Source organism: Manis javanica, chromosome 7, assembly GCF_040802235.1.
Source record: "Manis javanica isolate MJ-LG chromosome 7, MJ_LKY, whole genome shotgun sequence".
Taxonomy (NCBI): Eukaryota; Metazoa; Chordata; class Mammalia; order Pholidota; family Manidae; genus Manis; species Manis javanica.
Window position 1 is genome coordinate 89,206,696 of NC_133162.1, and position 24,422 is coordinate 89,231,117.

Genomic DNA, 24,422 nt, shown 5'->3' on the forward strand with positions numbered 1-24,422 from the left:
AGTTTCTATTTCATTTATTGTCTCCTCCACAGTATCCCACCTCCTTTTAATACCCTCCATTGTGTTCTTTAATGATTGGATCTCTGACCTGAATTCATTCCTCAGTTCTTGGATGTCTTTCCTTACCTACATTAGGATGTTGATTATTTTTATTTTCAGCTCCATTTCAGGAAGAGTCGTGAGGTCCATATCATTTAAATCTTTCTCAGGAGTTGTATTAACAATTTTACCCTGGTCAAGGTTCCTTTGGCGTTTCATGTTTGTATATGGCGCCCTCTAGTGTCCAGAAGCTCTATACTGGAGCTACTGAGCCCCTGAAGCAATGTCGGGGGTCTCAGGGGAGCGGTACTGGTTCCTGGGGGGAGGAAAGAGCTGTTCCCAGCCTCCTGGCTCCTTTGCCTGTCTCTACTGCCTGAGCCAGTGGGCCGGGCACACAGATATAAGTTTTTGTCCCAGAGCAGCCAGAAATGGATCCCTGCTTTCCACAAGCAGCCAGAGTCCCAGTCTCCCCAGGAACTCTGCCTGTATTAACTTTCCATGCAAGTCTCATGAAAGCACCATGAAATGTAGGTTTGTGCTCCCAGAGCTGATCTCCAGAGCTAGGTGTCCAGCAGTCCCAAGTCTTCCACTCCCTCCCTGCTCCGTTTGTCTTCCTCCCACCTGTGAGCTGGGGTGGAGTGGGGGCTCAGGTCCCATGGAGCCACAGCTCTGGTACATTACCCCATTTGCTGAGGTCTGCTCTTTTCTCCAGGTGTGTGCAGTCTGACGCCATCCTCTTTCCTATTGCTCTCTCAGGATTAGTTGCGCCAATTAAATTTTCTCATTCTGTCCAGTTTTAGGAGGAAGCATCTGTCTCTTTTCTCATGCCACCATCTTTAATCCATATCCTGCTGGAACTTTTTGTAAGGAATTTCAGATTGAATTTTTAAAGACCTCTTGAGGCCAGAAAGTTCAGCCAGACTTGCCATCAGGTTGTGCCTGCAGTACTGGTAGATTTGGGTGAATTCTTCTCTTCTTGAGGTTCTCAAGACATTCCTGAGGTTTCTGCACCTGCCAGGAAGTGACCTTCTTTACTCACTTGGTAAGGCTGCTGGGAACTCTGTAAGCAAGGTACCAGGCTAGTTCTTCTAAGGGGTTTTGTTGGCTTTATAAAGTCAATCTTAGTTCCTTAAAGCTTTCTGTGAATATTTGAGTTTACACACATGTCTCTCAGGTATGACGTTCCAGTCATAGCCTTGGTAATATAACTAGTATTTTTAATTGGTCCTCTTACAAGGAAAGCAGATTCTTAGTGAACTTGAGCAAATAAACATACTGCCATGAAATATAAAAATAGTCACTGAGAGTTTAAATTCTGGAGGGATCAGGTAGATAGATAAAGTTTCAGTTCTGCTTATAAAGATAGTCATTTACTAAACTGTTGTCAGCTTAAGAGAAAAAGCTTAAAACACTTTACTAACAACATTTTAAACAAAAAGCCACTAAGTCATCTTCTTTAGTTTACTTAATCTTATGTAACTAATACCTGTTTTGCTGAAATCTAGTTTTTACTAGTTTAGGAGTAATAGAACAGTGACTATAGATGACAAAAGACTTACAAATGACAATGGTTAAAGATCTGATGAGAGCTTAGTGTAAGACAGTTGACATAAGGAAATTCGGATATTTCTATAATACAAAACATTCAATAACAAAGTTTAGCATCATTCCCTGTGATAGTGCTGTCCAGGTAATTAAGCAGGTAATTATATATCAGATAAATAAGCTAAATTAGCCAAATACTTTCTCTAATGAGAAAAAATTCTTTTGATATGTTCCAGGGGCCCCCTGTAAAATAACAGAGTTAACTAGAGGTAAAAGCACTTTTTTGAATTTGATTTTGGAAAGTTGTCAGAAGAAAGTTTCTTTGGCATTTGCTTAAATAAGATTATAGGTTGCCATGAAGCAATACTTATTCATTTAACTAGAATGACAACAAAATACCTCAAAGGCAAATAAAGAAGGTTATATAGTTGTTAGCAAAGTTTAGCTTTTAGTCTTTTTAATATTAAGATCTCATTTTTTAAAATACTCCGACAACTCACTGAGACTTTAAACATGAGAAACTGCTTTGATAAAACAATTAGATAACTGCAATTTTTTAATATTAAGAGCAGACTAACAGTTAAGAAAACTTTGTCCTTTTTAACTGAAAACAAAATTATAATTTTGCTGTGTACTTGATACTGAGACTCATTTACTTTAATTTTATATAGCATGACCATATTAAATTATTCCACAAACTTTCTACAACCTTCTTTTTACATTTAAATTTCTCCCTCTAAATAAACAGCTGTACTTTAGAACAAAGTTACTTTCTTTTATCAAAAGCCACATTCTTTAGCATGCAGAAATGTTTTCCTTATTACTTTAAGTAGTTTTAATTAAAACTTAAAACCATTGGGTACCTTAATTTTTAGTGAACACTGAGAAGCAGGCTATTGTAAACTGTTACACTAGCTAGCATTCTTTAGATTGACAAATTCATGAACATTTTATAATTTCTGTAACCATGAGCTTTATAGCACAATCTCTCACTAAGCACAAAGTATATCTTCTTAACTTAGCAAAACTTTAAGGTTTTAGGTTACTACAAAGATTCTCAGGCTGTAGATAGGTATACCCACTGTAACACACAATTATTAAGGTTTTCACTTGCCACACTTATTTAGTTCACTCATTCCTAACAACTATGCTCGATTACTTACAAGACTTTTACTGAATATTAGACAAAGTCAAGCAAGCCTTTAAGCATTTTATTCTTAAGAGGTTTAGCACATAACATCAACCTGAATGATTTTAGGTAAACTTAGGCAGCTGATAACTATAAGGACATGTCCATTTCAGTTAAACTTAAATTAGCATTAATGCTTAATATTTTTTATTAGGTTTCTGGAAGTTTTATAATGCCGAATTTTCACAAGCACTTGTTTTTAAATCAATTTTTATTAATTCTATCTGGAGGTAGGAAAATATTTTTCATTTACACACTTAGACACACAAACATACAAACTGAGACATAACGACTACAGTTAGCAACACTTTTCATATAAAAACATATACACAGACAGACAAACTGATATAAAGATTTGAGTTACTGATTTTTAATTGCTTTCTTTCTTTTTAGCTTCTTGTCCATGGCTTCTAGAACCGGAGGGCAAGAGGAGCGTGTTCCAGTGGGGGAAGAGGGTGGTGAAGGTGGAAGGAGAGGGGGAGGGTGTGGTGAAGCCACCAGAAGAGGAGAGGTGCAGGACGACGGCATGGTTGAGAATGTACGACTTTAAGATGGCAGCAACATGGGGGGGGGACAAAGAACTTAAATGTGGTGGTGGAGAGGGGTGGGGGTAGCGAGCTGAGAAAGGTGGGAGACTAAGGTTCTCTGGCGGATCTGAAAAGGAAAAAGGACTGGGCAGAGTAAGAGGCTGACAATCTTTAACTGGAGGTCGTCCAGGAGAACTTGGGTTGTTGAACACTTAATGTGAAGGTTTTGGGGGGAGCGCAATGTCCAAAAAGCCTGCACATATGGGATTTCACTCCACTCTCTGCTCCGGTGTCAATAATTAGTCAAGTTGGTGAGGAAGCCAAAATCAAAAGTTCCCTCAGGGGGCCAGCGAGATTTGTTGTCCAAGGGATACTGAGGCTAGGCCTCAGAGCAAAGAAAGACTAGCTTCCATTTGAAAAATTCCTGGGACAAATACAGAGTAGATAAATTAGAAATGAGACACCTCAAGGGGGTCTGAGCCTCTGCTTTTGAGGGCTGGTTCCCCATGTCTGCGCCACTTCCCAACTAATCCTGCTGAGAGGAGCACCCAGTGTCCCAAGCGCACCAAGTTAGGGGAGACGGCCTGGGAGCCTGGGTGAGGGACATCTCCCACACTGCAGGGCCAGGGGCGGGTGTCCTGGATGCCCGCAGCGGGTGGGCTGGATGCCCAAACCTGGACGTAGCTATGATTTCAGACGGACTAGGTGAAACGGAGTTAGGAAGGGAAACAGACTGGCCGAACTGAGGGACTCACTGTAAAATAGTCTATGCAGCGGAGAGCAGGCTGAGGTCCCGGGTCGGGGAAGGAGGGGGAAGGGCCGCTGGTGGCTGGTAGGGGCCCCACGCTTATACTCCTTCCCGGGTTTCAGCACCAAATGTAAGATAAATTCTAAAATGTCAGATAAATTCTAACTGAAATAAGCAGGCGACGAGAGGCAACAAAGGCCCAGGCAGTATCTTTGAGTGCAATTCCCGGGTGATGTTCCCTGGTCTGGGTATCACAGGCCGGAGAAGTCACACCCAGGAGGGGTGGTGGGAAGCTTTTAAGAGAACAGGGAAGGGAGGGGCAAGTGGACCACGCTAGGGGTAGGTGGGGGATTTTTATTGGCCAGAGGTCTATTCCTTCCAGATGGAGGGGTTCTCCATCCAGGGTTTGTTGGCACATCATGGAACTGGAATCCAGGAAGAGCTGTTCGTTCCTTCCCCATACGGCACAGAGCTACTTGGTGCTGTCTCTACTCCGCCTGCACTGTCTTTGCCCTTCCCTCTAGTGCCTCCAGCCTTACAGTAGCCACTTCCAATATGAATATAACATGAAGGTATAAATAGATGGGAACACTGTGTAGACAGTAATGCTCTCTTTAAGAATGATGGTGATGCAGTTGGAGAACATGCTATTAAATTTGTTCCAAGAAAAGGTGTAGAAATTTAATTAGTTCTCATTTGCACTCATGGAGGCAAATTCTTTCATAGATAATCTAAACATATTTCCTACTTCAGTATGTATTGAATAACTTTCTTAATTATGTTTGAAAGAAGAGAGGGGATGCGAACTCAACAGTTGGAGCAGGTTTATTGCTGAACCTGAGAGGGATCCCTCTCCTGGCCAGCAGAATAAAGGAAAAAAGGGTCTCAACAGGTCAAGAAGCTTTTTATGGCCAGGGCTTTGGTGGGCTTTTTGAGGGGAGGGGGCAGGGGAAAAGTGGGCTTGTGCCTTGCTGACATGTTCTCTGGAGGATGCTTGTAGCCTAAGATGAAACCTAGGTCTCTCTGAGATGGTGGATGGGCTTATTCAGAAGGTTGTATTCAGGTCCTGATTCTATCAATGTTAATTAAGTTGATGTTAATTTAATTTGCATATCCAGAACATACATGGATTTATGGTGGCATTGGCCAAGCTGTAAATCTTATTAGTGGCAGGCTGAATTCATCAAGGGTGTGGTTTCTCTTTCTCCATCACTCTCCTATTCTGTTTTGACACCACCTTCAAACACCTCCCCCTGGTGGTCAAAAGATGCCTATGGTACCCCAGAAGTTAGGTCTTTTCTCATTCAAGCCCAGTGGGCACAACATGCTTCTTTCTCATAGCCCCAATGTAATCTCATTGTGTCTGGTTGGTTTTGTCTGGGTGATGTACCCTGAGCCCAGACACTAAGTCAAGTCCTCAGCTTGGGGTCTCTGCTTTCACAGAGCTGAAATTGTAGGTTTCCTCTGAGAATCTATGGTGGAGGCTCTTAAGAGGGAAATTTGGAGCAGAGTAGTTAGATACTGGGCAGAAAAACTCAATAGATGACCCCTGAAGACTCTATTTTTGGTAAAATGGCAATTGCTGAGTTTCTTTAAAAGAGAATAAAGATGGAGTTTTATAAAAGTTACTTTTCCCTTAATGGGAAGCTTTATACAAAGTCCCTAGTCACCTCTAGCATTTCTTATATGTGTATGTATGTGAACCAAGGTCTTGGTCTACCAGCCTCACATGCCAAATTCTAAGTCTTGGTCCATCTGCTCTTACCCTAAGGTAATTTGATAGGGTGCTTGTCTTTGAAGCTCTAGGAAAAAAATGGCACATAGTCACGGGCATCTTCTCTTTCTTGTGCTTCAAAGTTAAAATAATATATGTGTTTGCTATTATATGTATAGACTGTTTGAGAATATACATGTTCTTGACACTGTTTATGCTTTGAAATAAGTTAGTTCTTTAGAGGGGACTGTGTTATGTGGTGGTGTGGCAGTCCAGTGGCTCCTGTGGGCATAGGTGATGCACAGTGTTTCCTGTTTGATGCATGAGCACAAAACTCTAATCACTTGACTTAGCAAAACTATAGTGTGGCACTGTTCCCTGGACAGCTCTTGGGAAAGCAGTGAAGGGGCTGCCATCCGGGTCACTCATGCTTAGGAAGAATTTCTCAGTCCTAGGTAGAAGCAGATGATCCTGTGGATTTAAACTGCTGCCTGACAGGCTATGGTGGGTAGTCCAAAGGTCTCAAATTCCTCTCTGGACTCAGAGATGTTGAAAGCTGGGCCACCCATTTGTAGGAGGCTAATTTCTTTGGATTTATAATAAGGCTTGGCTTTCATGGAGGCTTCTGATGTAATGATGATTTGGGTATATTTGAATTGCTTGTATGAAAGAAAAATTGTTATAACCAGGATAAAAACAAGGAAGCTGGTTCAATTGAAATATTTTAATCCCTGTGTTAACATAGCTGTGTGTGTGTGTGTGTAGGAGAGTGTCATTCCTATCTCTAATGTAAAGAAAGCTATTGGAGCAGAAAACAGCTGACCAAATGCAATGACAGCAGGTCAGGGTTTTGCAACTTGGAAGGACCATGTACTCATACTTTCTACCCGTGTTCCATTGTGCCTCGGGTCTTTCTGTGGAAAGAGCAATATAGCAGCTTCTGCCCCTAAAGGAAACATTTTCCTATAATGGTTCTGGTAGTAGCAGCCACCACGTATTATATATGTATTATGTGCTAAACATTAAATTATCTAATTTCATCTGCATGACAAAACTGAGATAGGTGGGACTCCATTTTATAGAAAAAGCAACTAAGACTGATTAAGAAACATGTTCAATCTTAACAGCTAGGTAATGAACACTTCAGTCTCCTTCCCTGCTCCCTCCCCAGAACAGGGGCTGCAGACTCAGAGTTCTGCTCAGTGTTACATGCTCAGAGTGGTGGCTGTGGTATACTGTCTGCAGTAGGTACTGTACTACCATTCCCTTGCATCTAGTTGTGCCAACCCTGGGGAAAGAGTTCTTCCAAGTTTTTTCACCAGGAGTCAGAAATCCATATTTATCTGTAAAAATCTATTTTGTTCAATGTTGTCAGGATTAATTTTTTTGAAACACCACAGGTCCCAGATGATGTGTGTGATGGGCCATGGGTGTGGTCACCTCCTGCTCTGAAGCCCAGGCCTTTGCCAGGCTGAGGCACCCTGTGGTACAGCATCTGTGTGCCTCTCTGCTCCTCACTGTCCAAGCAGGTGTGCGGCGAGCCCACTCCTCAAACCCCCGTTACAGCCTCCTCCCTACCTCTCCTCTCCCAGAGACTTGCAGCAGCTGACCTACAGCCCTTCCTTTTCCAAGTGTCTTCTCTTCTTTGCCTCATTCTTTGCCTTTTGAGATTCTCATCTTTCAAAGCACAAAATACAATCTGCCTCTTTCATAATTTTTCCCTTTATCCATCCTTACTGTGAAAAGAAACCCATCTTCCACGTTTTTGAAGAGGAGAGCTCATCAGTTCCTCCTGGTACCTTATCTGTCTGTGTAGACTCCCTGTTCTTCCAGGCAGTGCATGTCTAAAGAAAAGTGTGTGCCCTCTGTAGGTAGATAGTCATATGTGTATGAATTGAATCAAACTGAATCAGTGGCAGTGACAGAGACAGCCCCACTGGCCTCTAGACAGTGAAAAGGCCAACTGGGCACTTAGGGAGAGGAGAGTAAGTGAGAAGCTGAACAGAAAAGGGGTGGACCATGGGAGCCAGGAAGCCTGGTTGAGGAATTCAGGCTTTGTTCTATTTGCAGCAGGTGCAATTAGACCTAATAACAGAGAGAAACAATCCAATGAATGTGGGACTATCAAAACAACATCCAAAGCTCCTTTCCCTGATGATGGTTGAGGGGATGCCAGAAGCACTAGCAGTTGGTCTGGTCAACATATTTGAATAAGGAATCTTATTTCTCCTTTTAATGTTCTTTTTTTTTTTTTTTGGTATCATTAATCTACAATTACATAAGGAACATTATGTTTACTAGATTACCCCCATCATCAATTTCCCCTAACATACCTCATTACAGTCAGTGTCCATCAGCATAGTAAGATGCTGTACAATTACTACTTGTCTTCCCCGTGCCTCCCCCTACATTATGTCTACTAATAGTAATGCCCCTTCTTTTTTTTCCCCTTATCCCTCCCTTTCCCACCAATCCTTCCCAGTCCCTTTCCCTTTGGTAACTGAGTCCATTCTTGGGTTCTGTGAGTCTGCTGCTGTTTTGTTCCTTCAGTTTTTACTTTGTTCTTATATTCCCCAGATGAGTGAAATCATTTGATACATGTCTTTTTCCGCCTGGCTTATTTCACTGGGCATAAAGCCCTCTAGCTCCATCCATGTTGCAAATGATAGGATTTGTTTTCTTCTTATGGCTGAATAATATTCTATTGTGTATATGTATCTCATCTTCTTTATCCATTCATCTACTGATGGACACTTAAGTTGCTTCCATTTCTTGGCTATTGTAAATAGTGCTGCAATAAACATAGGAGTGCATATGTCTTTTTCAAACTGGGCTGCTGCATTCTTAAGGATAAATTCCTAGAAGTGGAATTCCTGGGTCAAATGTTATTTCTATTTTTAGTTTTCTGAGGAACCTCCATACTGCTTTCCACAATGGTTGAATTAATTTACATTCCCACCAGCAGTGTAGGAGGGTTCCCCTTTCTCCAAATCCTCACCAAAATTTGTTGTTCTTTGTCTTTTGGATGGTGGCCATCCTGACTAGTGTGAGGTGATATCTCATTGTGGTTTTAATTTGCATTTCTCTCATGATTAGCGATGTGGAACATCTTTTCATGTGCCTGTTGGCCATCTGAATTTCTTCTTTGGAGAAGTGTCTGTTCAGATCCTCTGCCCATTTTTTTAATTGGGTTATTTACTTTTTGTTTGTTGAGGTGTGTGAGCTCTTTATATATTTTGGATGTCAAGCCTTTATCAGATATGTCATTTATGAATATATTCTTCCATACTCTAGGATGCCTTTTTGTTCTATTGATGGTGTTTTTTGCTGTACAGAAGCTTTTCAGCTTGATACAGTACCACTTGTTCATTTTTTGTTTGTTTCCCTTGCCCGGGGAGATGTGTTCATGAAGAAGTTACTCATGTTTATGTCCAAGAGATTTTTGCCTATATTTTTTTCTAAGAGTTTTATAGTTCCATGACTTACATTCAGGTCTTTGATCCATTTCAAATTTACTTTTATATATGGGAATAGACAGTGATACAGTTTCATTCTTTTATATGTAGCTGTCCAGTTTTGCCAACACCAGCTGTTGAAGAGGCTTTCATTTCTCCATTGTATATCCATGGCTTCTTTATCATATATTAATTGATCATATGTGTTTGGGTTAATATCTGCACCCTCTATTCTGTTTCACTGGTCTGTGGGTCTGTTCTTGTGCCAGTACCAAATTGTGTTGATTACTGTGGCTTTGTAGTAGAGCTTGAAGTTGGGAAGTGAGATCCCCTCTGCTTTATTCTTCCTTCTCAGGATTGCTTTGCTATTCGGGGTGTTTTGTGTTTCCATATGAATTTTAGAACTATTTGTTCCAGTTTGTTGAAGAATGCTGTTGGTATTTTGATAGGGATTGCATTGAATCTGTAGATTGCTTTAGGCAGGATGGCCATTTTGGCAATATTAATTCTTCTTAGCCAAGGGCATGGGATGAGTTCCATTTGTTAGTGTCCTCTTTAATTTCTATCAAGAGTGTTTTGTAGTTTTCAGGGTATAGGTCTTTCACTTCCTTGGTTAGGTTTATTCCTAGGTATTTTATTCTTTTTGATGCAATTGTGAATGGAATTGTTTTCCTGATTTCTCTTTCTCCTAGTTCATCATTAGTGTATAGGAAAGCAACAAATTTCTGTGTATTAATTTTGTGTCCTGCAACTTTGCTGAATTCAGATATTAGTTCTAGTAGTTTTGGAGTGCAGTCTTCAGGGTTTTTTATGTACAACATCATGTCATCTGCAAATAGTGACAGCTTGACTTCTTCTTTGCCAGTCTGGATGCCTTGTATTTTTTTGTTTTGTCTGAGTGCTGTGGCTAGGACCTCCAGTACTATGTTGAATAACAGTGGGGAGAGTGGGCATCCCTGTCTTGTTCCCGATCTCTGAGGAAAAGCTTTCAGCTTCTCACTGTTAAGTAAGATGTTGGCAATGGGTTTGTCATATATGGCCTTTATTATGTTGAGGTACTTGCCCTCTATACTCATTTTGTTGAGAGCTTTTATCATGAATGGATGTTGAATTTTGTTGAATGCTTTTTCAGCATCTATGGAGATGATCATGTGGTTTTTGTCCTTTTTGTTGATGTGGTTGATGATGTTGATGGATTTCCAAATGTTGTACCAGTCTTGCAGCCCTGAGATGAATCCCACTTGATCATGATGTATGATCCTCTTGATGTATTTTTGAATTCGGTTTGCTAATATTTTGTTGAGTATTTTCACATCTATGTTTGTCAGAGATATTGGTCTGTAATTTTCTTTTTCTGTGCAGTCTATCCCTGGTTTTGATATTAGAGTGAGCTGGCTTCATAGAACGAATTTGGAAGTATTCCCTTCTCCTCTATTTTTTGGAAAACATTAAGGAGAATGGGTATTATGTCTTCTTTATATGTCTGATAAAATTCAGCACTGAATCCATCTGGCCTGAAGGTTTTGTTCATGGGTAGTTTTTTGATTACCAATTCAGTTTTGTTGCTGGTAATTGGTCTGTTTAGATTTTCTTTTCTTTCTTGGTCAATATTAGAAGGTTGTATTTTTCTAGGAAGTTGTCCATTTCTTCTAGGTTTTCCAGCTTATTAGCTTATGGATTTTCATAGTATTCTCTAATAATTCTTTGTATTTCTGTGGGGTCTGTCATGATTTTTCCTTTCTCACTTTTGATTCTGTTTATGTGTGTAGATTCTCTTTTTCTCTTAATAAGTCTGGCTACGGGTTTATCTATTTAGCTTATTTTCTCAAAGAACATGCTCTTGGTTTCATTGATTTTTTTCTATTGTTTTATTCTTCTCAATTTTATTTCTTCTCTGATATTTATTATGTCCCTTCTCCAGCTGACTTTAGGCCTCATTTGTTCTTCTTTTTCCAGTTGCAATAATTGTGACTTTAGACTATTCATTTGGAATTCTTCTTCCCTCTTTAAATAGGGCTGGATTGCTAAATACTTTCCTCTTAGAACTGCCTTCGCTGTGTCCCATAGAAGTTGGGGCTTTGTGCTGTTGTTTTCATTTGTCTCCATATATTGCTTGGTCTCTGTTTTAATTTGGTCATTGATCTATTGATTATTTAGGGCATGTAGTTAATCCTCCATGTGTTTGTGAGCCTTTTATTTTCTTTGTACAATTTATTTCTAGTTTTGTACCTTTGTGGTCTGAGAAGTTGGTTGGTAGAATTTCAATCTTTTTTAATTTACTGAGGCTCTTTTTGTGGCCTAGTATGTGGTCTATTCTTGAAAATGTTCCATGTGCACTTGAGAAGAATGTGTATCCTGCTGCTTTTGGGTATAGAGTTCTGTAGATGTCTATTAGGTCCATCTGTTCTAGTACGTTGTTCAGTGCCTCCGTGTCCTTACTTACTTTCTGTCCGGTGGACCTATCCTATGGGGTGAGTGGTGTGTTGAAGTCTCCTAGAATGAATATGTTGTATTCTATTTCCTCCTTTAATTCTGTTTGTTACTCATATGTCAGTGCTCCTGTATTGGGTTCATATATATTTATAATGGTTATATCTTCGTATTTGACTGCCCCCTTTATCATTATGCAATGTCCTCCTTTATCTCTTGTAATTTTCTTTGTTTTGAAGTCTATTTTGTCTGATACAAGTACTGCAACACCTGCTTTTTTCTCCCTATTTTTTGCATGAAATATCTTTTTCCATCCCTTGACTTTTAGTCTGTGTATGTCTTTGGGTTTGTGGTGAGTCTCTTCTAAGCATCATATAGATGTGTCTTGCTTTTTTATCCATTCTATTACTATGTGTCTTTTGATTGGTGCTTTCAGTCCATTTACATTTAGGGTGATTATCAAAAGATATGTACTTATTGCCATGGCAGACTTTGGATTTGTGGTTACCAACGGTTCAAGGTTAGCTTCTTTACTATCTAATCATCTAACTTAACTCTTTTATTAAGGTATTATAAATACAGTCTGATAATTCCTTATTTCTCTCCCTTCTTTTTCTTCCTCCTCCATTCTTTATATGTTAGATGTTTTATTCTGTACTATGTTGTATTTCCTGTAACTCCTGTTGTGAATAGTTGATTGTATTTTTTGCCTTTAGTTCGTATTTGTTTGATCTGCTTTCTTTGCTGTGCTTTTATTTTCTCTAGCTCTAGGATTGCTTCCATCTAGAGCATTCCCTATAAAATATCTTGTAGAGGTGGTTTGTGGGAGGCGAATTCCCTCAACTTTTGCTTGTCTGGAAATTGTTTAATCCCTCCTTCATATTTAAATGATAATCGTGCTGGATACAGTATCCTTGGCTCAAGGCCCTTCTGTTTCATTGCATTAAATATATCATTGCATTCTCTTCTGGCCTGTAAGGTTTCTTTTGAGAAGTCTGATGATAGCCTGATGGGTTTTCCTTTGTAGGTGATCTTTTGTCTCTCTCTGGCTGCCTTTAATACTCTGTCCTTGTCTTTGATCTTTGCTATTTTAATTATTATATGTCTTGGTGTTGTCCTCCTTGGGTCCCTTGTGTTGGGAGATCTGTGGGCTTCCATGGTCTGAGCAACTATATTCTCCCCCAGTTTGGGGGAAGTTTTGAGCAATTATTTCTTCAAAGACACTTTCTATCCCTTTTTCTCTCTCCTCTTCTTCTGGTACCCCTATAATGTGAATATTGTTACATTTGGATTGGTCACACAGTTCTCTTTATATTCTTTCATTCCTGGAGATCCTTTTATCTCTCTCTGCCTCAGCTTCTCTGTATTCCTTTTCTTTGATTTCTATTCCATTAACGGCCTCTTGCACTTCATTTAGTCTGCTCTTAAATCCTTACAGAGATTGTTTCATTTCTGTAATCTCCCTCCTGACTTCATCCCTTAGCTCTTGCATATTTCTCTGCAGGCCCATCAGCATGGTTATGACCTTTATTTTGAATTCTTTTTAGGAATATTGGTTATATCTTTCTCCCCAGGCCCTCTGTCTGGGGTTGTCTGAGTTTTTCTTGACTGGATCATATTCTTCTACCTTTTCAGGGCAATAGAGGTGGTCATAGACAGTTGGCATGTTTGTCAGCTGTGAGAACAAAGTCCCTTCCTGCTTGCTGGTCACCTTGCCCTTCTCTGCTGCCTGTGTCGGTTACCCGCACACTGGGAGCAGCCTCTGGATTAATCCCCTGAGCTGTCGTGGTTGCGGCAGCTCTTGGGATAGCCCAGATTTCTGCTTTGAGTGGCAGGCACAGCGGGTGTCTTCTCCTGTTAGAACATTGCCCCTTCATTCCTTGCCCTGGCTTCCTCTGTCTGTGTTGGTCAGCTGTGCGCTGGCGGTAGCCTCTGAACCTTTCCTGGTTAGTTGCAGGCTGGGAGGAGACTCTGGGAGTTTGTTGTGGGTGGGGCCAGTTCTGGCTGTTCCACCACTGTGGCGGGCCAGCACCGACCAGGTGGAACGAATGGCAGGCTGCTTATAGCCATGAGGCGCTTCAAAACTGTGTTGCCACCCACAGCCTTAGGGCGCCTGATGTTCTTTAGGATTCCCAGCCTGCTGGGCTGAGTGTGCCAGAACAGTTCCATCCAGTTGTTAAGCATCTGTCCCTTTAAGACTTTCAAAAAGCACCTGCTTTTCTTTTGTCCCAGGGGAGCTGGCTTTGTGGACTTGCTCACCGATTTTTACTTTTCCATTTCTCTAACATCCAGTACACCATGCCATGTATGTCTGTGATCCTGGTGCGGATTACTAGTTCTGGTTATTTAGCAGTCCTGTGCTTCCAATCCCTCTCCACTCTGATTCTTTTCCTCCTGCTGGCGAGCTGGGGTGGGGGGAGTGCTTGGGTCCCACCGGGTCATGGCATTTTATCTTACCCTTTTCGTGAGATGCTGAGTTCTTGCAGATATAGCCAGTAGCCTGGCTGTTGTACTGTATCTTCTGGTCTCTCTGTTAGGGGTAGTTGTATTTATTGTATTGTCAAAAATATATATGGTTCAGGAGGAGATTTCGCCGCCCTACTCATGCCGTCATCTTGAGCCCGATCTATAAGGAGGAAAATAAACCTCTGCAAAATGACTGTCTTTGAATCATTCTACATAGAAATTTAAATTTGAGAATCAAATTTGATCTTTGAGAACCTGTATTCCATTCATTCATGAGGAAGTAATTATCTCCATCCATAAAGAAAGATGTCTATGTTGGAAAAATCTGACCATGGGAAACCATACTTCCCTGAAATCAGAGGTTTAGTATCTTGTAGCACAAACATAAGTTTTAGTCTTAGATCTCTCCAGTTTCCAATTCTAGCACTAATAGTAACCTCTTTTTGACATTGGGCCACTTGCTTAACCATCTTAAGCATCACTTTTCTAATCCATAAATAGAAATAATACTAGTAATTAACTCAGGTTGCCTTCAGAAGTTAAATATAATAGATACAGTGCTCAGGGCAGTCCTTGCTATAGAGGACACCAGGTAAATGTTAGCTGTTGTTATCTCCAAACAGAAGTAGGAGGGCAGTGGCTGAAGTTCACTATGACTTTACCTGGCAAAACATTATGCCTTTAGGCCTTTAGAAGCCTCTCCCCTAGCACTTTTATGAGTCACGTTAAGAGATTTTAAGGTGGTTAAGTACTTCGTGTTCTCCCTCCCAACCTGTTGTGTTCCAACATTTTGGCCGCCATGGTGATTTTAGAGTAGCTAAATGTTATATTCTTGGCTTTTAATGCCATTAAATTTTGTGTTTTTCTACTATAGTAAACATAAACTTTGATTTTTCAACTTGGCAGGGATTCATTGTTGGGGCTATTTCTAAGCATTTCACCATAGAAGATATTGGAGAAGCAGCCTTTTCCCCACAAGGCAACTTCAGTGCTCGGAGTGCCTCCAACTAGGCCATTAAACCACCAATTCTCATTACTGGCAGGAAATCCATTCCTTTTGCCATTGTTAAGCCTAGTTGCCATGTGACAGTTTTATATCCCTGACTCCCATGTATAAATACGGACTTGCTTGCCTTGTAACTTCCATGTCTCTTTAGGGATTCCTGGAGGAAACCAGGAGAGGAAACAAATTTCCCTCATTGGCCCCGCTGTCACTGTGGGAACCAGTACATTTCTCGTTAACTGCCAAATAAATAAAAACAGTATTTTCCTGTTGTATAATAGCTGTCCAGAAAGCCAGTACCTTTGGTGACATAATCAGAGTTCTGCTTTTCCCAGAAACTAGGATGAGGGAACTGGCTTGAATTGAAGCATTTAGAATTGCTATTTAAAAAATACCTTCAGAGCATTAATGCATTATCCAGGACACAGGATTATCCAGTAGTTCAGAGCCGAAAGTGAGCTAATCTACCTAGAAAGTTGAAGTTACTAATTTGCCTAGAAAACTGAAGCTGAAGTAGGCTATTTGCCTTGAAAGTTGAATTATGTTTCATGTTCAAAGGATTCATTTTGGAGTGGTCCCCTATATAGGCCTTGTAATTGAAGCTTGATATTTTCTGTTCCTTGTCCAGCAAAAAGATTTACGTTTCTTTGTCTCTAAATTCTTCTAAGTAACGTAGGAGAGCTTTCTTCTGTGCTTCAATAGTACTCTGGTTTTTCCAGTGTCATAAGCAATCTAATGAAAATGCATGTGTAATGTGTATCGCCTGCTCTCCAGTGAAATCTGATGGAAAGACATTATTTACTTTCATTTTGAGTGTCTATTACTCATGAAGTCGGCAGAATGGGTTACTGAATGGAAGACATATTTGAAGCACTGTAGTTTACAGGATTTTTATTGGGGATTTTTGTACCTTAATTTATTTTTATTAAAAGGTAGAGTAGGTTGGTAATACTAATAATAGTATAATTAGTTATCTAGATTCACTGATTTTTGGCTTTTATTTATGAGTCATGTACATATTGAAGTAGGTATTGTTCTGTTTGTAAAATAGCTTACTTTTGAAAGCTGCCCTGAATCTGTGAACCCATTGTGTACTATGCGCCAATGGTGGGTTGAAGCCCTGCACTTAGTCCTTATTGCTTCCTCAGAATTCTTATTTTGTTGATGTTGTCAGCCTCTCTAATCCATACCTTAGTGAAACCTCCCTTTTTGGGATCAGCTCTCAGGAAAGCCCTTTAAAGCCATAATGCTTAAGTTTGCACCTGGTTCCCAATGAAGATAAGCAGGTAGGAAGCTGCAAAAAATAGTTATCTCTTTTAGACTCTCTTTTTCACATTAGCCAGTAGTTGTAGTGACCCCTGGTTTGGAAGTGCTGAACCAGAATGTGGGGCACCAAAGTAAGGCAATTAGGTCTTTAAAATGTGGAGTAAGATGTTGTGAATTCTCCCAGTATTGAATATGGCCGACTCTGTATCCCATTCAAGTGTAAGTGTTGAACATGTCAATTATAGCTATAAACATCTGAGAGTATGTGTGTTGCTGCATCGCTCTGTTGGCTGGCGTAATAGAGAGTTGTGTGTTACTGCTTTAAATTAAAAAAAAGCCTTTTGGACTTCTTGGTGCCATTGATCACACAGGGGCGGAAGTGATCCCAAAGAAGCCATGACCCCCAGCGATTCCCTCTGAAGAGCACTAGCCCTTCCAGATCTCTGTGCTCTCTCTCTTCTGGTTTTCAGTCATTACTTTCTGACCCTTCCACAGTAGTCTGTGTTTTGGTTTATGAATAGACACGTTAGAGAGAGATCAAGTTTTCATCCAGGCACAGGGTCACAGGATGGAAGGTTTATGAAGCTGATACTAGAAAAGCATCTGCTCGTGAGGCACCTTCCCTGAATCCCTGGGAAGATGCCTGTCACACAGTGGGGTTCTGCTCCCCAGTCACAGCCTCTGTGGCCACATGGTGGCAGTCAGACCCCATGCTGGAGGCCCAGTCTTGCTCCCACTGTCACGTCTCCCTTTTTCTCAAATGCATAGACGAATTGTGCTATCATGTAAAAGAAGAGCTGTTAACAGACTTTAAAACAAGAACCTCTGTTAAAATTTTAAACACCAGGTTATAGTTTTCAAAGCAGTGCTGCTTCATTTAAATATCCTCCCTGTGGAACCCTTGGCCATGAGTTTCATTTCTAGGCTGCCCCTCTGGGCAGCTTGTCTCCTGTGGCCCCACAGTAAGCCTGAAGCATAGGCAGTATAGACAAAAAGAGAGGCCCTTGCCCTCAAGCTGGTAGCTATAGTTTCTGAGATCTGTTGATGAAGAATTTCAGGAATTTTTTTCCACATCGGTGAGAAAATGAAGAAGCCGCATGTGTATTTCAATGATTTGTTACATGTAGAAGCTTAGATGCATGAAAACCTGAGGAGTACACTATGGTGGAATACAGTCACCATCAGTTTGGGACCCAGCTCTGCCCGTACAAAGTGCCCCGTTCTGGCCCAGATGAGATCCAAGCTTCCGGTTCCTCTATTTCCTTCTAGTGGCTGCTCTGTTTGTAGTTTCCACCATTAATCACCATTTCTGCTGTTGATCTGGGCTCAGTTTACTTTAAATAAATTTATGCTATTGCCTTGCACCAAACTAGTTTGCCAGAGATTAACCAGAGCTCAAGACCAAGTGGACATAATATTGTTCAGAGTGTAGTTACTATGGGTTTGGAATATTTGCATTCCCAGTGCTATCTTAGAGGAGGACATATTTTTTGAAACTTAGTACTTTCATTGTATTTATTAAATTAAGGGGAAATCTCTGGGCTTAAGTTAGTAAAAAGGAGACTTTAGATGATTATGCAGCTTGCAGTCCATAACTAAAAAAGGGAGACTAAACAACAGATGGTCTGAGAAGAGATAAAAGTAAAAGCAGATAGACAGGGATTCTTAAGACTCCCATCCATTGCGTGGTTTTTGTGATAGCACAGCCTCTTTGGCGGGCAGGCTGGTGCACACGGATTACAACTACAACCCCAGGGCCCCAGAGACACTATATTTAAGTAAGGGGATAAATGTCTTCCAGTTGAGCAGTGTTTACCATAGCATTTAATCATCTCCTCCTGGCTAAACAGTAAGCCCGTGGGTACATGATAATACAGGTTTTCTGATGAGGACACATACCAGTCATTAAGCTCAGGCAAAGATCTTTCTTAATATTATCATGCCTTGTCTAAAATAGTCAACTCTTACAAAAGAGGTTAATTAAGAGGAAACGTAATATGTCATTGAATCTGTCTCTATAAAATAAAGAGGATTCAGTGTGAGTTGAGGGGAAAACAATTTTCCCACATTCTTGCTAATACAATCACCTGGAATTAATATGTTGTTTGTGTGAAAAGCAAAGGGGTCATGTTCTATTTAATATGAACATAAGCAAAGTCAGGTTCTATGTTAATGGGAGGAACTAAAAAGATTAGGTCTAATTAGTAAGTGTCTAATACAAGGGGGCACTATTTGGTGATTTATATCCCTAGTCTGATTTAATGCTCACAGCAATCTGTGTGAGGGACATATATAACCTGTTTCATAGGTGAGGACTTGAGGTAGGAAAACAATATCCTTTTAGCCACAGATACTAAGTAGCAGAGCAGTAAGTCAAGCCCAAAATCTTTGTCTGAAATATTTTGAAAAGAAAAACCAAACTATAGTTTTTTACATTGGGTTTTTAAGTGGCTTGCATAAGAAAATAATGTTACTTACTACTATTTTGCAATTGGAAACATGCTAAGTAACATGCAAATACTAAGCTGTAGTGTATTAGCACTTCCTTTGGTGTCCTGTTTCCAAGCAGGACGCCCCAGAGGCAGGAAGGCCACAAATAACAGCTTTGTTACACCTTCCACAACGGTCAAGTCCTAGTTTATTTCAGTTGCCAAGAGGGGGCGCTATATGCTTTCTAGAGTTTCTCATAGAAGCACACTTTTCCATCCTACCCCTGTCTGTTTAAATAGTCCTCACCTACGATATCTACAGTGAAGTCAGATTTATCTTTTGGTTTTAGTGAAGTTCTGGCATTTGCTAAGACTTAGATTTCTCTGTATTAGCAAGGCACCTGCAATTCTATTGTATTTAGCTGTGAAATGACAGAATTATAATACTCAATGGTTTCTGTGTGAAAAAGAAAAGTTTGAATAACTATCGTCAGATAGTCTTATAGGAAAATAATGTTTTTAAAAAAATGTGGAGAAGTTCATGTACATGTGTGTGTTGAATAATGGAAGTATTTTAAGCACTGTTCCTGTTGAATAAGCATTTGTATGTTGATGAATACAGTACTAGGGAATGAGGAAAAAGAAAGATGCACTAGCTTATCAAAGACTGGGTAATGAAATGTGAGATTAGAAAGCAGAGGGTGATTATATTAGTGTAGCAAGTACATTCTTGAGGAAGTTTGGGTTGCCAGTACCATCAGACCCATGTTCAGAATGGGTTAAACACTAATAAGATGTGTTATTTCATAAAACAAGAAGTCCAAATGTATGATCAGGGCAAGACTGGTTAATTCAAGGGGCCAATGCCATCATCAAGAAATATGTTTCTTTTCCACTCTCAGCTCTGCTGTCCTCAGACTCATCCCTCATGATGACAGTGTGGCTGCTGCAGCTCCAAGTGTTTCCTACTCACATAGCATCTAAAGGTCATGAGAAAGATGGTCTCTTACCTTGTTACCTTTTAAGGAGTAGAACAACCTGCTTATGAGCCTCCTTATCCCTAGCTGACTTCCCCTTGGCTGCACAGTGGCCTCTTAGAGTAGTGTTATTCTTATTCTATTATTATTATTATTGTTAATCTAGTGGTGTTTCCTTCAAAGCTAGGCACTGGCCAGGATGAACTGAGTTACCATAATGGGCTATTATGACCAGGATTTAGCCTTTGGGCTATGGATGGGCTTAGTCTGTTTTCTGAAACACATAGACTTGGATGATTGAATAAAATTAAAGTTATGTTAGCAGGAATCCTGTTAGAAATGACTGCAGGTAAGCAGTCAATATTTTCTCTTCAGAGTTATAAGAACCGTGCTAGAAAAGCAGATAGAAAAGTGTGTCCTCATTTTTACTTTCTGAGTCAAAAAAAAAAAATGCCGGGCTGAGACTGCTTAAAGAGTTCTATTGACTTAAGTCCTGTCAGACTATGTGTGACTAAAGACAATAAAACTATTTAGATCTAGATCACCACTAACTTAGTAATGTCCTCTTCTTCAATTCCAGGGGGGACTTCCTTTACATAATGTGCACTTCCTTTGCTTTGGGGGGTGCGTGGAGAGGGTGTTGAGGGCTGGATAATCACTTGTGTCTTCATGGTTGGTGTCTGGGGATTATCCAGCCATTATTTATTGTTTTCACAAAATACGAAGCTGGAAACTGTTCTACTACCTCCACTCCATTAAATAGTTAGAAAATTAATGTCATCTCTAGAACCCCAGGCACCTACCTCCTGACCCCATGCAACACTGCACTGGACAGCCTAATAATCTGAATATGTGCAATGCTCATTGTTCTTCTTTCTGAAGGTAGCTCTATGTACATACAGTTTCAACTCTTACCTGCTTATATAAGGTGTAAAAACTTACCCACTACCTGCACTGGGGACCCCAAGTGTTCCTTATGTGTGTATAGTAAGTAGGTGACTCCCTGTCATCTCAGGTAACCAGAGCTCTTCTCTTGCCTGTCCTCAGGGAGATGCACATCAGCTCCTCCAGCACCATGACTTCTGAGAGTCAGGATCCTTCTTCAGGGGACCCCACAGTCAGCGCACTTCAACAGCAGCTGTTACTCATGATGGCTCGAAGGACCCAGTCAGAAAACCCCCAGGTATGTTTCAGCATCACTGTTTGTGAATGTTCCAGAAGCAGGAATCTTGGGCCTTTGTCCAGGTTGTATTACCTAAGAGAATTAGTCAGGTCTTGTCCTGAATTTTACTTCGCTGGGTTGTGTATAGCTCACTAGTATGGTGGTCTACTGAGTGAACATGATAAAAGCCATTTAAATGACAAGTAGCCTTCTCTTGGTATTAACAGGGTTACCACTGTCTTAATTGCTCTTCCAAACACATTAGAAATCCATTTACATTGATCTTTGGTTGCTGAGATACACAAATCCCACAGAGCTCACATGGTTAGGATGCCTTTCTTTCCCCATGGCTTGGAAAATATCTGGATTTTTATTATTTATTATGGCCTTATATATTAAGCAGTCAGAGATTCTCAAAGAGAATCTTGAATTGAAGAGAGGCTTTATTCTTGGAGCAAATGGCGTTATCATCAAGGGGCTTCCAAGATGAAGCCTCCCATTATTTACTGAGAGAACTTCTCAATGTTAGTTTACTTATTCAGTACACCCTTAATGAGGCTCTGTGAGAGGCAGAGCAAAGAATTCAAAGCAAAAGAAACATGGGAGGTAAGGCATAAAACTGGACATGAACTTAGAGCTATAGTTCAACCAGGGCATTTTGGAGAAAGAAGATGGAGAAGCTCCTTCATATAGACCTTGAGGAAAGGTGGATTTCAGCTGGCACAGGTTAAGGGAACTGGCTATGGATGGGAAACTGTCAAATTAATGTGATGTTTCCTTATTGCTGTATTCACCTTTCTCCTGGCCATCTTTTGAGTTCTTCTGGAGAACCTCACCTATGAAAAAAGCAATACAGTTTTATATTTGTTTTCATGATTGCTTAACCAAATTTTTCCAAAAGATTCTTGATGGTATAGTGGGTTGCAATTTATACACTATTGGTCAGATGTGCAAAAAAATGATATTATCTTCTAAGTGATGGCATTTTCCTCTGAAATCTTTAACTTCCTTACTAGGTGGGTAAGGGGTGGGAGGGGTGGGTAGGGAGGACATAAATGTGTCAATCAGCCCTTTCCAGCTCGAAGGAGTTTTGGTGCAAACAAGCATTCAGTGAACTTAAAAAAAAAAGAAATCAGTCTTTATGGCATTCAGCTTTGCCTCCTGTCTGTTCTAGGGTCTCTGGGTGCAGGAAGAAGCTTTCCTCGACCCAGGGAGGCAGGTGGAGGTGGGTGGGTGCCTCTGGGGCCCAATCATGGCTGAGATGCCTGCCACCATCCTGGTCACTGGGTGTGCTTGGTGGTGCCTGCAGAGGGATGGCTGCTCCTGCCCAGGTAGGGCCCAGTGCTGGGGTCTAACCCTGCCATCACCCCCCAGCTCTGAGGACTCTGCATTCTGCAGCCTCTTCCACTCCACCAGGATCTTTGAGTTCACCATTATTTTCTGTCCCTCCATGTGCTCCAATGGGCCCAGGCCCCAGCTGCATCCATCACACTAGGTGCCCTGTGCCCAGCCCCACCTTGCCTTCCAGTTCTAGGTCCTACCACAAGCCCTTTAGAATGTGGGTTTTCTCTGAGTAACTTGCATTTTCTCTAACACAGGCCCAGGGAAGCTTCAGCTCCCTACCACCCTTCCCTGCCTCCAGAATGTCCATGTTGTATCTCTAAGAGAGGAAGATTATATAAAAGTATCCAGATGGTTTGGGAAGATGTGAATGTCATTGATTCCATGAGTGGCAGAGCCACAGGAAAACTAGGAACTTTGGATTATCAGAGATGTAAATCCATTGATTTAATATCTCAAAAACATCTCAGGTAGAGCAGAAACTTGGAAATAACTAAATGTTGCATGGATAAATCAGAAAGAGTCATGCCATTTACGTTTAAATTTCCATAAGTGGCATGATTATGAAAATCAGCATATAAAACACTAAATTCATTTGTAGTGTTTCATTTTAATCATTTAACCAAATCATTGACAAACCTCAACCTTTTTAACTTTAAGTAAAACTTAAAATTTTAAGTATACAAGTGGAAAAGTGAAGATTGCTATCCAGGCTTATATTTAGACCGACCCTAAGTAAATATTTACAAAGGTCTCATATCAGAAAAAAATTCTTTAGGTCTATTACCTAATTTTCCAAATTTAACTGATATCACCAGGGAATTAGATTAGGTTTTAACCACAAAATAAAAATTAAGGTGGTTTCCTGCTTGTTATCCCCCACATATTTAGTGAAGGCTTACTCTACCTTCAGCCCTGTGCTAGGGGTGGGCTATAGTGGCCGAAAGACTCAGTCCCTGTCTTCAGGCAGTGTAACAACTGGTTCACCAGTTCAGCTCTGTATAACGGAGATTATGGTCAGGATGACTCAGGTGCTGTGGGGCATAGAAGTCCTAGGCCAAGATGCAGGGGATCAGGGAGGTTTCCTTGGTGAGTGACGTCTCAGCTGAAGTGTAGAGGATGAGTTGAAGTGAGGCAGCAAAACAGCCGAGGTAAAGGGTTGGAAGTGAGGCAGAAAGCTAGTGTGCTCACTTCCTGGAGCGTGGATGCCTAAGGATGATGAGGAGCTGTTTCCCAGGTAAGCCCAACAGAAGTAAGCAGGAAATAGAGCTTTTAAGGCAAGGCTGTTTAATGACTTCCCTTCACCACTCCCCTCCCTCTGTCCTTCACAGCTGCCTGGGTGCAGCTGTATGCGCTGGGAATCCCCCTTCTGCAACCTTATGCAAACTGTTCTCATTCCAGCAAAGGGTCCAGTGGTACCCAGAAAGTGGGCCCAGACCAGAAAAAAAGACTTGTTTGGAATTCTTCTTGGCACAAATAAAATATGTGCACATCAAATGAAGTAGCCTTGAAAGGGGGGTTCTCAGGAGGCCTGGTCAGCTTCTTTTTAGATTAGGCAGATGAGTGGAAGAGGTTCTTTTTCATCTTCATAGCTGCAGAGTTCAGCTCCCTAGAACAAAGAGAAGGATAAAGCTTGAAACATGCATGGGGTTGGTGAAATCTGTCCCCTGGACTCCAGATTAGCACTGTAGGGCTTAGAATATTATCAGTCACACTGTCACATTATCCATGTTATAAACTGGTGCTTCTCTGTGCTTCAGTTTTCCCATCATGTACTTCTAAGCTCATTGTGTATATTTGGTAGATTCATTACCATGACTTTAAAATCCTACATTGTTTCATTATGTTACATAACTGAGCATTTGAGTAATCACCTTGAAACATCTTCTTTATTACATTACCCAGGTTACTCAAAGACAGTTTTGGACCCATGACAATATAGCATTTGCTGCTTGCATTTATCCTCACCTGGATCTGTCTTCAAGTTCATTCAGCTTGTCCTACATTTAAAATGATAGTTTACAAAGTACTTTCACATACAAAACTAAGGCTCTATGTAAGTCTCTAAGAGTGACATTATTATTATTGCTAATACTGGGGAAAGAATGAAAGCTAAGTAGTTCATTGGTCC

General features: G+C 40.7%; 1 protein-coding gene across 5 annotated transcripts in view; it reads left to right on the plus strand.

The window, feature by feature from the left end:
* PCNX2 (pecanex 2) overlaps positions 1–24,422 on the plus strand; it is a 402,596-nt gene that overhangs the window by 100,851 nt on the left and 277,323 nt on the right. For all 5 annotated transcript variants that reach the window (XM_037017074.2, XM_037017075.2, XM_037017071.2 and 2 more), the window contains one exon: positions 20,836–20,971. In XM_037017074.2, the coding sequence (XP_036872969.1) occupies positions 20,836–20,971 (136 nt within the window). The remainder of the gene's footprint in view (positions 1–20,835; positions 20,972–24,422) is intronic.